This window comes from Podarcis erhardii (genome assembly GCF_964252035.2).
Source record: "Podarcis erhardii genome assembly, chromosome: 1".
NCBI classification, from domain to species: Eukaryota; Metazoa; Chordata; class Lepidosauria; order Squamata; family Lacertidae; genus Podarcis; species Podarcis erhardii.
The window spans coordinates 66,454,799-66,469,935 of record NC_138497.1 but is presented as its reverse complement, the minus strand read 5'-3'; the positions used below and the strand labels follow the sequence as shown (position 1 = coordinate 66,469,935).

At 40.1% G+C, this 15,137-nt stretch overlaps 1 protein-coding gene across 2 annotated transcripts in view; it reads left to right on the top strand.

The window, feature by feature from the left end:
• CSTF3 (cleavage stimulation factor subunit 3) overlaps positions 1–15,137 on the top strand; it is a 55,837-nt gene that overhangs the window by 24,108 nt on the left and 16,592 nt on the right. The window contains exon 1 of one of the 2 annotated variants that reach the window (XM_081834918.1): positions 972–1,118. The exons of the other annotated variant lie outside the window; for it this stretch is intronic. Coding sequence (XP_081691044.1) covers positions 1,071–1,118 — 48 coding nt within the window. The 5' untranslated portion in view covers positions 972–1,070. Of the gene's footprint in view, positions 1–971; positions 1,119–15,137 lie in introns of those variants that run through there. 2 annotated transcript variants of the gene reach the window in all.

Genomic DNA, 15,137 nt, shown 5'->3' with positions numbered 1-15,137 from the left:
TGGTAAAACTAGATTAGCAGGCTTTTGAAACAATACAAAATCTGCTTAATGGAGTGAAAGTGGGATATGTGTATTTGTTATTCTATAAACTTCAGTAAATTTTACCTGAGTGGTTTACAAGACTGTAAAAACAAATCAATGATAAAAGCAAAATAATAATAAGAACAATAATTATTATTAATAAAGTAATAATAAAATGGCATAAGCAGCAAATTCATCTTTTACACTGCATTCACATGGGGGGAAGAAAGTTGTTGGGTTTTTTTCTCCTCTTAATGTTTTGAACTTGAAACAGGTTGCAGTAAGAAGTGTGGACAGAAGAGAGGGCAACAGAGTTATAAAGAGGAGATTTTACAGACTTGGGACAGTGGTATAGCATAAGGCACAGGAATTGTAATGGCAGGGGAGAGATCTGATATTTGATGAAAACTACAGCAGAAAAGTAATGTGCATGAGGAAGAATCCACAACAGGTGTAGCCTAGTTCAGAAGGGTGGATAAAGTTAAATAGAAGAACAAGAAACTTGGAATTTGTGCGGAGCATGTACCCAGAAGAGAAGGAAAATGATTTGGGAAGGCCAGATATGGGAGAAGCGAAGGCTAGCTCAGAAAGGGATCTAGCCATCAAAATAATAGCAGTATTTTCAGAAGCCAGGTGGTTTCACTTGTTTTGCATAATGTCCAAATGTGAAGTTGCTTTAGTTCAGGAGTACAGCTGTACTTTGAAACGGGGAGAGAAATTCAGCATAGTGCTATGGCAATCCTGTCAGCCCAAGATTTTCAGCTTGCCAGATGGAACACCCACCCTCCCCCTTTCCCCCTGTATGCTGTTTTGGAGATTCGCCCAATTCTTCCCCTCCTCCCCTGCAAATTTCAGGGCACACAGGAAGAGGAGAAAGAGAAAAAAGCCCGTTGTGCTGGTGGAATGATGGGACTACTTAGTTGAATCCTAGCCACATTGCTAAGAGGACATTACATTTGGAACACTTGCAGGAAATGGGGACTGCAATTTTGCAAAGTTCTATATTGTATGTCCAACTGAAAATCAGTGGGACATAACCACCTGTGCATATGTGTAATATTTCAGGGAAGGAGCAGGACCCAAAGAACTGCTTACAGGTGAGTGCAAGGGTTTGCACACACTGGTGGATTTTTTTTTAACAGTACCCCCACTCCCCCAAGTGGCAAATTACAAATTGCTTTGGGAAGGCCCCTTGGTACTTAAAACTCATTCACCATGGAGCATGCAGGCTGCTGTTTTCAGAAAGCATATGCACAAAGCACATTAGCTACAGAGAATTAGTTGCATGGTTTGTTAGTCTGGCCAAACTTTTATTGCAGGGGTCAGCAACCTTTTTCAGCCATTGCCGGACTATATTTTGAAAAAATAAATGAACGAAATCCTATGCCCCATAAATAACCCAGAGTTGCATTTTAAATAATGTGATACACATTCTACTCATGTAAAAACACCAGGCAGACCCCATATATAACCCAGAGATGCATTTTAAATAAAAGGACACATTCTACTCATGTAAAAAACACGCTGATTCCCGGACCATCTGCAGGCCGGATTGAGAAGGTGATTGGGCTGCATCCGGCCCCTGGGCCTTAGGTTGCCTACCCCTGCTGTTTTGCTTTTCTGAATAGCCAAGGCGATAGAGGCAAATATTTATTTGTGCAAAGGCAGAAATGTGATTTTTAAAAGAGAAGGTTTTTAGAAGTCAATGAAATTTCAACAGCATAACTTTTCAAAGTGCAAACACAAAATAGCTTTTTATTGCATTTTGTTTTTATAGTATTAAGTAATTATTCCTAAAATAGAAGACACAAGGGAAAGGGATTGCAGGGACAAGGTACAGGAGGAAAAGCACTTCTTCAAGGCCAATACAAAGTGGTGAGCAGCAAGCATTTATATCCATTGTATTTTTTTGGCTGTAGTAAAAGCTCAGAGTGGTTTCCAAAAATAATACATTCCATAGTTCTGTAAAAGCCCCACACCCATAGCAGCTTGAGGATGATGGTGATGATCATCATCATCATCATCATAATTAATTACACTCCACCCATCAGACTGGAGTGCTCCAGACTGGGTGGCTTCCAACATAATATAAAAACAGTGAGACATCAAACATTAACAATTCCTGCTACATGGCTGCCTTCAGATGTCTTCAGAAAGTTGTGTGATTGTTTATCAGTTTGACATCTGATGGGAGGATGCTCTACGGAGTGGACGCAACTACAAAGAAGGCCCTCTTCCTGGGTCCCTGTAACTTCTTGCAGTGAGGGAGCTGCTAGAAGGCCCTTGGAACTGGACCTTGGTGTCTGAGCTGAACAATGGGGGTGGAGATTCTCCTTCAGGTATAAAAGTTTGATAGAAGACTGAGTGGGAGCAGTGAATTTCTGATAAAAGTCCAGAAACCTTAATATACAAATGAAAGTTGAGTAGGGTTTAGTCCCTATGTCCTATGACGTTTTTTGGAAAAGGTAGAAACACAGTTCTATTGGTGCTTTCAAATGGAGAAAGGATCATTTTCAGTATACAGAAAGGCATCCAAAAGGGGAAAGGATTGGGGAGGGTGTATGGGGAAATGTGATACAGACCCCTAAAGTGTAAATTGATCATTACTTCTTCTGACCCAGTAATAAAATAGGCTGTATTTACCAAGTTCATTGCTGTGCTTGAAGCTGCTTAATTTCCAAGCATGCTGAAGCTTCTGTTTCCTTTGGTTTAATATCCACTTGTATTCCTCAGATTTTCCTGATTGAATACCCCCTTCGTGTACCTCTGAATTCTAGGGTATGTCTTCACCTGGGAGAGGTATTCTATACCAATGGCAAGCTCTAAATACACACACTGAGAGCCACAATAGACTTATGTTTCTGCCGAACTTGTTCTCTCCCTGACTCCCAACGTCTCACTTCTCCATCTGCTTTTGGTCCTTCTCTCAAAAGCATTTTGAATCTTCTTTGATCTCTTTGTGAGAGGTATAGAGCATGTTTGTGTCTTTTGCTCCTGTGCTCCAAAGACAAATTTCTACTGAATTTCTGTTCACCTTGAACTGCTTGTAGCTATAGCACTTCACAAATAATAGCATATATCTAATCATCACACTACCTGCCTGGTGCCCTGATATGTTGATTTCTACCATGGGTTGTACCATATTCTTAACATACCCTCTAAAAATTCATTTTGCCTATGTGAGGTGCATTGTTAACCACTACAGGTAGGTAGTAACCTCATCCTTTTGCCCATTTCATAAGAGAAACAAAACTAATATAAAAGAACAAATGTTCAGTGTGACTTTTAAATGTTTGCTCAAATTATTGTCTCTCTGTGTTGAATTAGTGGAACCTTTGACCAGTGTTGACAGATGGGTTCCAAGCTTCTCATTTAGAAGACATTTCTGATCTTCCATGCCATGGCTAACACATGGCTCATTCACACTTCCCAAGTAATTTTGGGTAGTCCAGAAAGGTCAGCAATAACCTGGCTGCAGTTTAAAAAATGTAAATGGGTGGTGCTGCTCTCTCCCCCCCACCCATTGCGGAGAAGTCTATATTGATCTGATAGTAAGGGGAAAGAAAGGTGACACCTCTATCTTTTTACTAAAGGGCCCCTTCTGCCCCCTAGGATGGCACTGTTTTTAAAAGGTTGTCGCCATTGTTAGGTCTTAGAAGGCTAGAAAACAGGAAGAAGACCTAACAGTGGTGTCACACCAAAGAAGGGGCCTTTCTCCAATGTCAAGAAGAGGCAGGGAAGTGCTGGGGCAGGGGTAGACCCTGCCCTGCTTCAGAGCAAGAGCACTGCTAAGTGAATGTGTCTTTTTGTCTGCTGCCAAGTCCACCCTTCCCCTGCTCTGTGTGCACCTGTGTGCAGGCTCTTGTCTATCTCCTGTTGAGTGCATGAATATGTAAGTGGCATGCCTGTCTTCCCTGACTGCTGAGGGTACGTATATGTGCCTCTGAATCGGGCTTGGGTTGGCATGCAGCCCCCTAGTCGTCTGCTGAATTACCACAAGAGGACTAAACACATGTAACAATTTCCCCACCAGTCTGTAAACCTGCATATAATTGACATACATCATTACACATGAAGAGCCCAAGCATAAACAGCTTTTATGTCGGTAAACAATTTTACTTGTGCTGAACTCATAGTTTGGAATACAACAACACAATTCCACAGTTCCCTCAAAATAAATAGCATGCCATTCTTGGTGTCATTTTGCTTTTTGTTGCATTTAGAGTTTACAAACAACTCTTGGTTAATTTTTACATTTCCACAAGGGTCAAAGTAGGTTTTAAAACTCTAGGTGTGTAAAACTTACCCTTCACTTTTCTCCCTTAGCCAGTATTCCTGACTGGATTATCACCAGCCTAGAACTCCTTAAATGGCAGACTATTTTTTGGATGCTTTTGAAAATGAGTATCTATAAGAAGCTCAGACCCTCTAAATTATAATATTGTTTACAGTGAGTGCTAAATTGCTAGAAAACAGAGTCTTGTGTGGGAAATCTTCTGATACAGATCATAATGATAAGCATTCTCTCTCTCTCTCTCTCTCTCTCTCTCTCACTCTCATCCTCATCAAGCCTTTCTCTTATTGTTTGAGATGACTATTGCCATCAGACTAAAGTCCTTAAATGATCGTCCCAAGATACATTATTCCTTAGATAATCATTCTCTTGTTTCCTGAAAGGGACACATTCTGCTGTGAAATTAATACAGATTCATACACTAATCTCCATCATCCTTTTCGATTGACTGGTTCATAAGATGACGTTGGATTCTATTTGTAGTGACAGAATTCTTAAATTTATAGCTACGCAATGTGGTGTTGAACACTGCCAAAGGAAGAGAAGACCTAGAAAGTTAACTGGCCTGGCTCCAAAAAACAGCTCCATCAAAAATAGAGAATGCCAGAAAACAACAGTCAGCAACTTCAAAAATGTCCAAATTGAAATGATGTCAAGCTCTTGAGTTGGGACACATTTAGGATAAGTGTTCCATCCAAAGAGAGAGATTGAAGTTGATGCTGTTCTCAGGTAGAAAGATGAGTGATCTGACTATATCACAATTCTGTAAACCTGATTTTTAAAAATGGACGAAGTTCAGTAAAAGAAAAAGAAAAAGGAAAGGTTTTGTTTTGTTTTTTGCTTGTTTTGGATGCTGCTAAGAAAATCACGTTTGCATTAAAACTGAAGAGATAACATGCACAGTTTAGAAGGAAATCCAAGTCAAGTTGCTATGTAGGTGAAGCTATAGTAAGAAAACTGTTCTTATTACGGAAAAGTGTCCTAAATTGGCAGACTGAATTGAAGGCTTCATTAAGAAACAAGGAAACTTAAAAGATCACACAGAAATACAGTATTGGCAATGAAAATGCTTTTGAGAAGACTTCTCCAAAACAGCCAAACCATAAGATATAACCATTATTCTACCATAATGTAGAGAACACAAAATAACAGTTGTTTGCCAAGTTCATAAACAAGTGGGCTATGTTAGTTGCATAATTTTTTGGTGGTTTTTCTTTTTAAAACTTGCAGTAGAGTAAATTATTGGTTTTCATTAACTCTCCATAAAATACTTATAAACTTGTCATAACTTTATCTTCATACTATCCTATCTCTGTCTACTAATCATTGTCCCTTTGATAGTAATTCTATTGTTCCCTGAAAGGGACACATTTTATGCAGAATTTATGCAGATTCTCATACCAACCTATTCCCAGCTGCTGAAAGACATCCGAAATTATCGGAGTACAGTCAGTCTAATGCTGTCCTAGATTATTTAAGACTTGACAGTAATCAACTTGAATTGTGATTGTGCCCAAAAAGAGTAGTTCAGACACTGGAGCACTGGTGAAATGTGCTCTCGATTATCCTTCCCACACTCGAAAGCAGGCCAGAATCGTTATATACACATTGAAGAAGATAAGGGACAAAATGGGATCCTACAGTGACCATTACAATGGAGTGACAGTTTTCAGTTTCTTGGTGCTTATTCAGAGGAATGAAAGAACCACTCTGCCAAATCATAGCTTGTAGCCAGGCCAAATGAAGTCTCAAACTCAAGTGGCATTCATCAGTCAAATTTCAGATGGTTATTGTCATACAGCCAAGTACATATTTTTTTACACTGTGCATGGGTGAAGAGACTGAAAAAAAATATTTCAAGACAATGAGTCATAACCAGAGTGCTGATGTTCTTGATTTTGTACTTGAGCTGCAACTCCCAAATGAAAATCAATATTACAGAAAGCTGAAAACTGCTAAGAATGAAGACATCCTGGGTCAATTAAACCATTCATCACTAAAAACAATTCAGCTGGCTTTGGAGATGCAACAGCAATTGGGAAGGAGTTGCTGTTATCACAGCTAGCGTTTTAGAAATTATTATGCAGAGTTCTGTGCTCTTTGGTGTGAATTGAGACTCAGTGGTACTCTTACTCCCATTTTCTGGCTCAAACTCTGCGAAATTCTAATCAGAAAATGGTGGGGAAGGACACATAGCAACAACCATGTCAGTGGCTAATAAGCCAACTTCCTATATTGCTAGCCAATTAGGCTATTGACTGAATAGCTTTCAAAGTGGATGAGTATGTCTTCAAAGCTTTATGGGATCCTTTTGGGTTCACGAGCGCTGAGGGATTGATAGTCTTAACAAGGACAGAAAATCTATTTAGCCTATTGCCTTTGTTAGCTAAACATTGTTGGAAGTACATTGCTTTGGAAGTACTGCATCCAGTGATCTAGTGGGTTTCAAATTGCAAAGCAGTACCATGGCGAAGTTGTGGAAGACCAATAAGACTTGTGGGATTTCATAGAATCATAGAGTTGGAAGAGACCACAAGGGCCATTGAGTCCAACCCCCTGCCAAGCAGGAAACGCCATCAGAGCATTTCGTAGGTGCTAGTAGAGTGGGGAAATTAGAATTGGGAGTTTGTGAGATAGAACCATCTCATCTTCCTCATCTGTTCAGTGGAACACAAAACCTCCTTTTTAGATACTGCCCTGTCTCTTCTTATTTGTTCACTGGAAAACAAAACTGCTTATTCAGACTATCATATATCAGTCTTAAATATTCTGCTAGAAATTTATTTACATCAGCCCCCTCCCTTTTTCCCACCATGGAACTTGCCATACATGGGTTCCTATATTGTCTCCTCAAGATGCTGACCAGAAGCAAACAGACTTGGCTTCAGTGAGGTTTCTGCATCATGCGCCTTCAGATCATTGTTTTCTGACACGGCTAGAAAGGCCAAGTGCAAGCTCAGCTCTTCAGGTGGTAAAACAGTGGCTAGCAACAGTGCTGTGTGTTTCCTTACAATGATGCTCTGTGCAGAACTTGCCCAACTGTGAGCCTCCCGGTAGCACAAATGCTGGGAAAGCCAGGCTACATGGCTTTGATTTTCTGAATAGAACAGCTGATACACTAGTAATACATAAGTAGATTTGTGTTCTTACTCTCCTAGCCCATGAACCAAAATGTCCTACCAGCCCAACTATCCTTCGTAAGCTGCAAGCAAGATTTTCATCAAGGATTAACTTTAAACCTTTTATTATTCCATAAAATTCATGTGCCACTTGATGGTTAAAACACCTCAAAGCTGTTTCCAAAACTTCCATTTCAAAGTTTTTTACAGATGAAGCAGAGAACGACCCTAACTTTTTGACATAAGAAAATGGCACAGCACAGCCAGTGGCTAACCTCTGACAAACTGTTGCAGTTGTCTTAAAATTTATGAATGCTGATTTTACCACCTTATCATTTTTACTCTGCCACTTTTTTTTTTTGTTTGTCCAATAGGCCTGTTCTTCATGGCCAACTGATTTCAAACTGTAAATATGACTAGATTTTCAAGAGCTTCATAGAATGCAGGTCTGCTGTTCAAAGGAAGAAGCCAAATTGTACTGGGCATATCCAAGTCTTATGGATCCTGACTTTCAGTAACATGTTAATATTTTAAAACAAAATATAGAGGCTCAATTCACCCATTTATGTAGCAGCCACTCAACGGGAAGCCAAAGCAATCCCAGCTATGTGGCAGGTGTACTTTTATGATATACACATTCACTGTATTCACAACTTACGTTATTGGATTGCACTGCATTTTTTTTTAAAAAAAAGATAGCACGTAGTCCTAAAGAAGTCATCTTTAATACGTCTCAGAGGCTGTTGTTGGAAGAAATGCTATATTTCCCTCAAATTTTCTGTGTATCAAAATAGACTCTCTCTGCATGCAGCCTGAAATTGATTTCAATGAATCTGATAAGGTGTCTAAAACTAGGTGTAATAATTTATCAGAATTGCAGTTAGTTTGGAAAAAAATGCAATCAAATTTCTGAACTATTTTTTTTAGAATAAGGTTTTTCCCCAGAACAGATGCTTATATGCCTGTGCCAAGAATGGATTCAGGCCACAAGGTGAACACAGTTTACATACTATCCTAATTTATTCTAGTATCAACAGGAGCCTAAAGAAGAGGAACATTAGAACATTCGTTCAGCTTTTCTTGAGATTTATGCATTGTAATTGGTTCTGCGAGGCTGCTATCTTTTGCACCCTGATCTATGGGACTTGTTTCTGAATATACACATATAGACTTGCACTGGAAAACCTTGCATATTTTGAATACGTTTCAAGCAAGTCACATGCAAATACCTGCACTTATAATTAATAATATTATCCCTGGATGCAAATCATACCTGAAATGTATTTGAATTTTCTTTCTGTGGATTGACACTGCTTTCAAATTTTTCTCTGGCTTGGTGGAACGCTCTGTCACAAGAGACAAGGGCCCTGCAAGACTTGACATCTTTCCGCAGGGCCTGCAAGACAGAGCTGTTCCACCAGGCCTTTGGTCAGGGCGCAGCCTGACTCCCTCCTTTGGCAATCTTTACGAAACTTTAGTTTATGGTTGCCATCAATTTTGATTTTAATTAATTTTTATAATGTTTTTATAATGTTGCATTGTTTTAGTGTTGTTAGCTGCCCTGAGCCCGGCTTCGGCTGGGGAGGGCGGGATATAAATAAATTTATTATTATTATTATTATTGATCATTCTTAATTTATCATATTTATTTTATCGGGGCTTTTCTGTAGTACTTTGTTTCCTAGCCTGGATTAATATTAGTAAGCAATAAGAATAAATAAGAAGGTAACTCAGACTACGAGCAGGGAGCAAAGCTGGTTACATCTAGATCCACAAGTTCACCTTCAATTATAGCTTTTTGTTTTTACATAAATCAGCTTTTTAGTTGCTTCAGATACACAGTTGCTAATTCATTTTCTTTTCAAGGGTCCAAATATAACTTTCCTGACATGTTAAAAGCAAAAAAAAAAAAAAGTATCCAAATCTCTGATGGAGGATTTTCTCTCTCCACTTTCTTCCCTAACCACTGTCATTCCACTAAAATTTGCCATGATCTGTTTAGTAATTCTTCGTTTCCTGAGACGGCAGACTTTCTATCACAATACCTTCCTAAATATAAGTAATATGTTCTTGTTTCTTACTTTTTGTGCTTCTTACTTTTCGCCACATTGAATTCTGCTCTGGGCAGCTCCTTCAGGAACAACATGGGAGGTGGGAGGTGACGTAGTGCGGGAAGGAGGTACAGTGGTACCTCGGGTTAAGTACTTAATTCGTTCCGGAGGTCCGCTCTTAACCTGAAACTATTAGCTAAACTGAAGCACCACTTTAGCTAATAGGGCCTCCCGCTGCTGCCATGCCGCCAGAGCACAATTTCTGTTCTCATCCTGAAGCAAAGTTCTTAACCCGAGGTACTATTTCTGGGTTAGCGGAGTCTGTAACTTGAAGCGTATGTAACCTGAAGCGTATGTAACTCAAGTTACCACTGTATATATATTTTTAAAAGCCCCAATGTGTAAACAGAAAATGGTACAGCCATTTGAGTCCTGACCTATTTAGCTAAATATTAGAAGCCATGTCTGGCAAATCTAGCCTCAAATACATTTCTGTAGTAACAAAGAGATGGAACCAATATAATGTTGAACAAAAGGAACCTGCATCTTCTCTTTGTTAACAATGATCTATAGACACGGTGCTAAGATATTGGTTAGTTTGTAATCAAACTCCTGCTGCCTTCAAGTTTTACAGAATCGCTTTAATAACACGAGAGGTTTTTTTTTGTTAGCAAAACAACACCTCTGTCTTCAGGGCTTAAAATAAGGTATCTTAACTAGTCAGTGAACTTTAGTCTCATATTTCTCAAACAGTAGCTTCCCATGCCTCCTGGCAGACTCTTTTAGGAGCTGAAAAGAATTTCAAAAGCAGCTTGTAATACAGGTTTTACTGTTTTGGGGCGGAGCCAAAAATCCACAAGGCAACTGCTAGCCATTGCAAGACGGAGCTGTGGTGCTTCTGTTTCTTGTTCCCAGAATCTGATAATTAGAAGACAGATGAAATGGTTCCGTTTAGTTATCATGACATTAGTAGGTTCATCCTTTGAATTTGCTTCATTCTTTTTTCATAAGCTGTCTGAAGTCTATCACTAACTCTAGTGATGTATTTAAAAATGAACACTTTAAAAAAAAAGGCTACATTTGTTCTACGTTGGCTGTAATATGCAGAAATCTTATCTCTCTCCCCCCCCCCCAGCTTTTTAATAGTGAGCCATGATTAAATCAGGAAGTGTTCAGCCACTGTTTCCCATTTCATCCCAAACCGGAAACTATGGTTACCAGCTTTGGAGCAAGCCAAGTTAAAAATTGGTTTATGATCCTGGTTTGTTTCAAAGCTGGTAACCATAGTTTCCTGTTTGGGATGAAATGTGGCTGAAGCCTTCTTGATTTAATCATGGCTCACTGTAAGGATTGTACGTACAGGCATAAATCTCAATCATCCAAACCAGGTCATTGTGCCACAAGCATTTTTAAAGAGTGGAATGACACAGATTTCTTATTCCACTGTTTGAAACAAGATATGAGAAAGTGGAAATAGAAAAGTTTTCATATATAATGACATAAAAGCTGACATGTTTATAAAGACCAAAGGAATTCAATGGTAAAAATAGCATACCCTCATTTATGCTTCAACTAAATATTAGTGTAATATATGTTCCTAAGAAATACATTTGTACTGGTCTCAGCTATGGTTGTAAAATGAAAATTTTTGGGTGTATAAGGGTATATTGTATAATCACACTGAGGCTTACAAAGCCTGTTAGACACAAAGGGACTTCTGTAATATGAGACACTGTGTGTCTTAAAACACTGTCTTGCTATGGTCTTGCACAATTACCGTTCATGTCAATGGCCTATTGTCTTCCACCTTGTTCCAGAGAAAGAGAAATAAAAAAATAGTGAAAGATATCTTTTTGTGCCCCTGTAAATTGGATGCAAGAGAGTTAGAATTTATGCTTCCTTGAGTTATTTTCTTTTTTCACACCTTAATTCAGCCTCTCTTGCTCAAGAATGAGCAAGGATTTAATTTAAAATGGACAATTGAAATCTAAGGCTTTTCTACTTTCTCTGTTGAAAACATTCAGCATGGAAAATGTCACAAGGAAAGACATGCAAGTTTTGGGCCTTTACAGCTCCTTATTTGTAGGAAGAAATGTGCAGCTGGTGTTTGTGTGGTGGACAAATACTTGTTACTGGGGAAAGCCTATTCTTCCCCCCAGCTAGCAATGAAATTGAGAATACAGTGTGGAAGATATGTTAACTGGTGTCATTGGTATAAAACAGTGCCTACCTGTCCAGTGAGTGATAGAAATCTCTGGTGCTGCTACATGCACCATTTTATAAACTGTTTTTAAGTTTAATTCTTAGTTTTGTTTTTAAAAGATTAATGGCAGAGGATAAGTATTCTATAGCAGGGAGTCATTCATCTAGCATCTAGAATCTTTTTTTGGCCACGACCCACATAAGCATCTCTAAAATTCTGATACACACACACCGGTGACATATAATTCTTATTACAGTGGTGCCTCGCAAGACGAAATTAATCCGTTCCGCGAGTCTCTTCGTCTAGCAGTTTTTTCATCTTGCGAAGCAAGCCCATTGACGGATTAGCGGATTAGCGCTTTTAGCGGCTTAGCGGATCAGCTGATAAGCGGCTTAGCGGCTTAGAAAAGGGGGGGGGGAGGAAAAAAACCCCGCAGGAACTCGCAAGACGTTTTCGTCTTGCAAAGCAAGCCCATAGGGAAATTTGTTTTGCGAAGCGCCTCCAAAACGGAAAACCCTTTCATCTAGCGGGTTTTCCATCTTGCAAGGCATTCGTCTTGCGGGGCACCACTGTATTCAAAAAGTGAACTCCTGTTCACGTGGAGGAAGCCTAAAAGGCCATTCACTGTTAATAACTCATTCTCGAATTGCCCCCCTTAAAAATCAAATTGCCCTCTGTGGGGCGTTTGCCCCATTTTGGAAACCATGGGTCTAGAACATAGAACATGCAAAGTGTCACAGGATCAGTCCCCAGCATCTTCAGCGTCTTGCTACAAACATGGGAAATTAATGCCAGTCAGTGTGTGGTCTGATTCTGTATAGGGTAGATTCTTGTGCTCTAATCCCCCATGCAAACTGGAGACATCATCAAAGTTCCTCCTTCCTTCCACAGCAACACTCTTCCATTTAATGAACCTTTTGCTGTTTCTCTTCTCCTTGTCTCTCAAGGATAAGCACTCTTCCCTTCTGATGCTGGAGTAGACATCTACCCTTGTAGGCAATTTAGTGAACAGGTTTATGCTATACAGCACCCCACAGTGAAGCTAAATCATTTCCTTCCATTATCCTTCCATTATCCTCCTTCCTGGATCAGGAGCAGCAAGAGTTTAGTGCTACCTTGTAAATACCCTCTAGAAGATGGTAGCCTGCTCCCCACCCCAAATTACTAGCCTACGGGAGGCTGGCAGAAAAGGTGCAGAGAGCTGTATTTCAATGCTGGGCATGGATGAAGGGGCTTCCCTCCTTTAGCAGCCCACTTGGCTACTATACTGAGCTCAGTGGACGAATGCAGCACTATGTCAACTGATGAACTCACCTGCATGCAGTTCCTGGTCACCTGTGGTTGCCAGGGAAGTGTTCAGATGCAATAATGGTTTAGTGCTAAGGGAGAAAAACTGTCTGGAAAGGCTCAATAGAGACTTTGCAGCCCCTCTTGGTTTTGTGCCAGCTTTGCCCATCAGTGGTAGTACAGATAGAAGCACCCCACATGTCTGGACTATGATGATCAGAAGAACTGAAACAGTGCACCTGCTGATCCTGAATATTGCAGCCCTGTAGATGTACTTTAGAATCAGATATGTAAAGCAATATAAACTTACCAACTCATGGGGATCTTTGCAGACTGAGTTGGAATGCAGAGACATGGGTGAAAAAATATGAGCACTTACAGTGACTTTGAACATTTCATTGCTGATCAGGAACAGGCTGCATAAGTTCCTAGTGCTTCATATTCATTTATAGCAGGGGTTGTCAACCTGGTCCCTACCACCCACTAGTGGGTGTTTCAGAATTCTAGATGGGCAGTAGGGGGTTCTACGGCACAAGCTGAATCCTCCTTCCATAGAGCACTGGTGGGCGGTAAGGAAATTTTAACATCAAGAAAGATCATTAGTGGTCAGTAGGTATAAAAAGGTTGACTACCCCTGATTTACAGCTATGTTCCATGTACAATGATAGGGCAGGCTTCATTGCAGAACCTTTGTTTCAGATGTGACATTGCACAAATGCCGGAGACTTGGGCACCCTATTCTTGCCTAAGTAATATCCAAGCTGCTCTTAGACTGGGTTTCAGTCTCCATGGTCTGCTTTTGAGTCCTGATTCTAAATTATTATTATTATTTAATTCCTTTGCAAAAGGAACTAGTGCTTGGAAGCAAATAAGGAGAGATTCCTCTCTTCCGAAGAGACAGTACTGGAATTGTGGCTAAATTGGACAGTGCATAGCAATGTGTTATTGTTCACCTGTGCTGTGGAATGGAAGCTCACAACTGCAGGGTGCATGCAACCCTCACTATATATTATGTACCTTGTTTGGAAGCTTATCACTAATATGACCACAGTGTCACGTGGAGAAAAAATAAAGCACCCAAATAGTGGCTTTCAAATTTTGTTTCTTCAGGGAATCCATTCCATGTACATTTGTCTGCTAAGAAAATCCCATCTGATGGAAACTTAACACCAGCTAGGCCTTTTAGACATAATCACAGTTGTTCTATGACCACTGAAATTATGCTCTGCAGCTGGGGAAAATCTGCAATGGAAAAGCTACTTCATAGAGGAAACCCTTCAGAGCAATCACACTGTTCTTTTGAAACAAAGTTTGAAAACTACTGCAGGAGGACAGAGTGCTCTTGAACTCAGGTCCTACCTTCCAGCTTCCTACTGGCATCTGGTTGGCCACTGTGAGAACAGGGTGCTGGACTTGATGGGCCACTGGCTTGATGCAGCAGGCTCTTGTGTTCTTACTGCCATAAATGGGTGCCCTGTAAGCTTTAGGTAAAGCATTCATTTTTGGCAAGCTTTGATTGCTGCTTGTGCAAGAAGTATTGCATCAAACACATAGCTAGACATACATAAATGTTATCAAAACCAACTCCATACCGAATGAAATGCACATAAAGGGTTTTTAGTATGTAAGTGGTTTATGTCTTGTTCGTAAGAAGAGTTCCAGCTGTTTCAGGGAAAGCAGTATTATCCTTTAAAAAGGTGGTGGTGCGGGATTCATCAAGTTGAAGAATATTTTGCAGTTAATGATGAAATGGAAGACCTAGAACACCAAACCGACTGAAGCTAGATCAGGGTGCAGAACCCTCACCCCAAGGACTACATTCTCATAGGCAATCTCTGGAGGTGGCAGGCCAGTGCTTGGAGGGGCAGTGGGGAGAGGCAAAAGTGTGGGGGGCAACAAATGAAATTCTTAACTTGGTGCAGTAGGCTACGTATCAGCCACACAGAAGCCAGGAATGCATACACACGCCTAAACTATTAGTCGTAATTGAAGGACACATTCCAAGCAAAAGCACTTGAGGGTTAGCTGAGTAGTGCCTGTGTGGGGAGGAGCTCAAAGGAGTCTTAAGAGACCACGAGCTGGAGGTTCCCCATCCTGACTTAAATAATAATATAGAATGCTTTTACTTCTTTAGTGCAAGATTGACCTAACCGTTTGAGTTT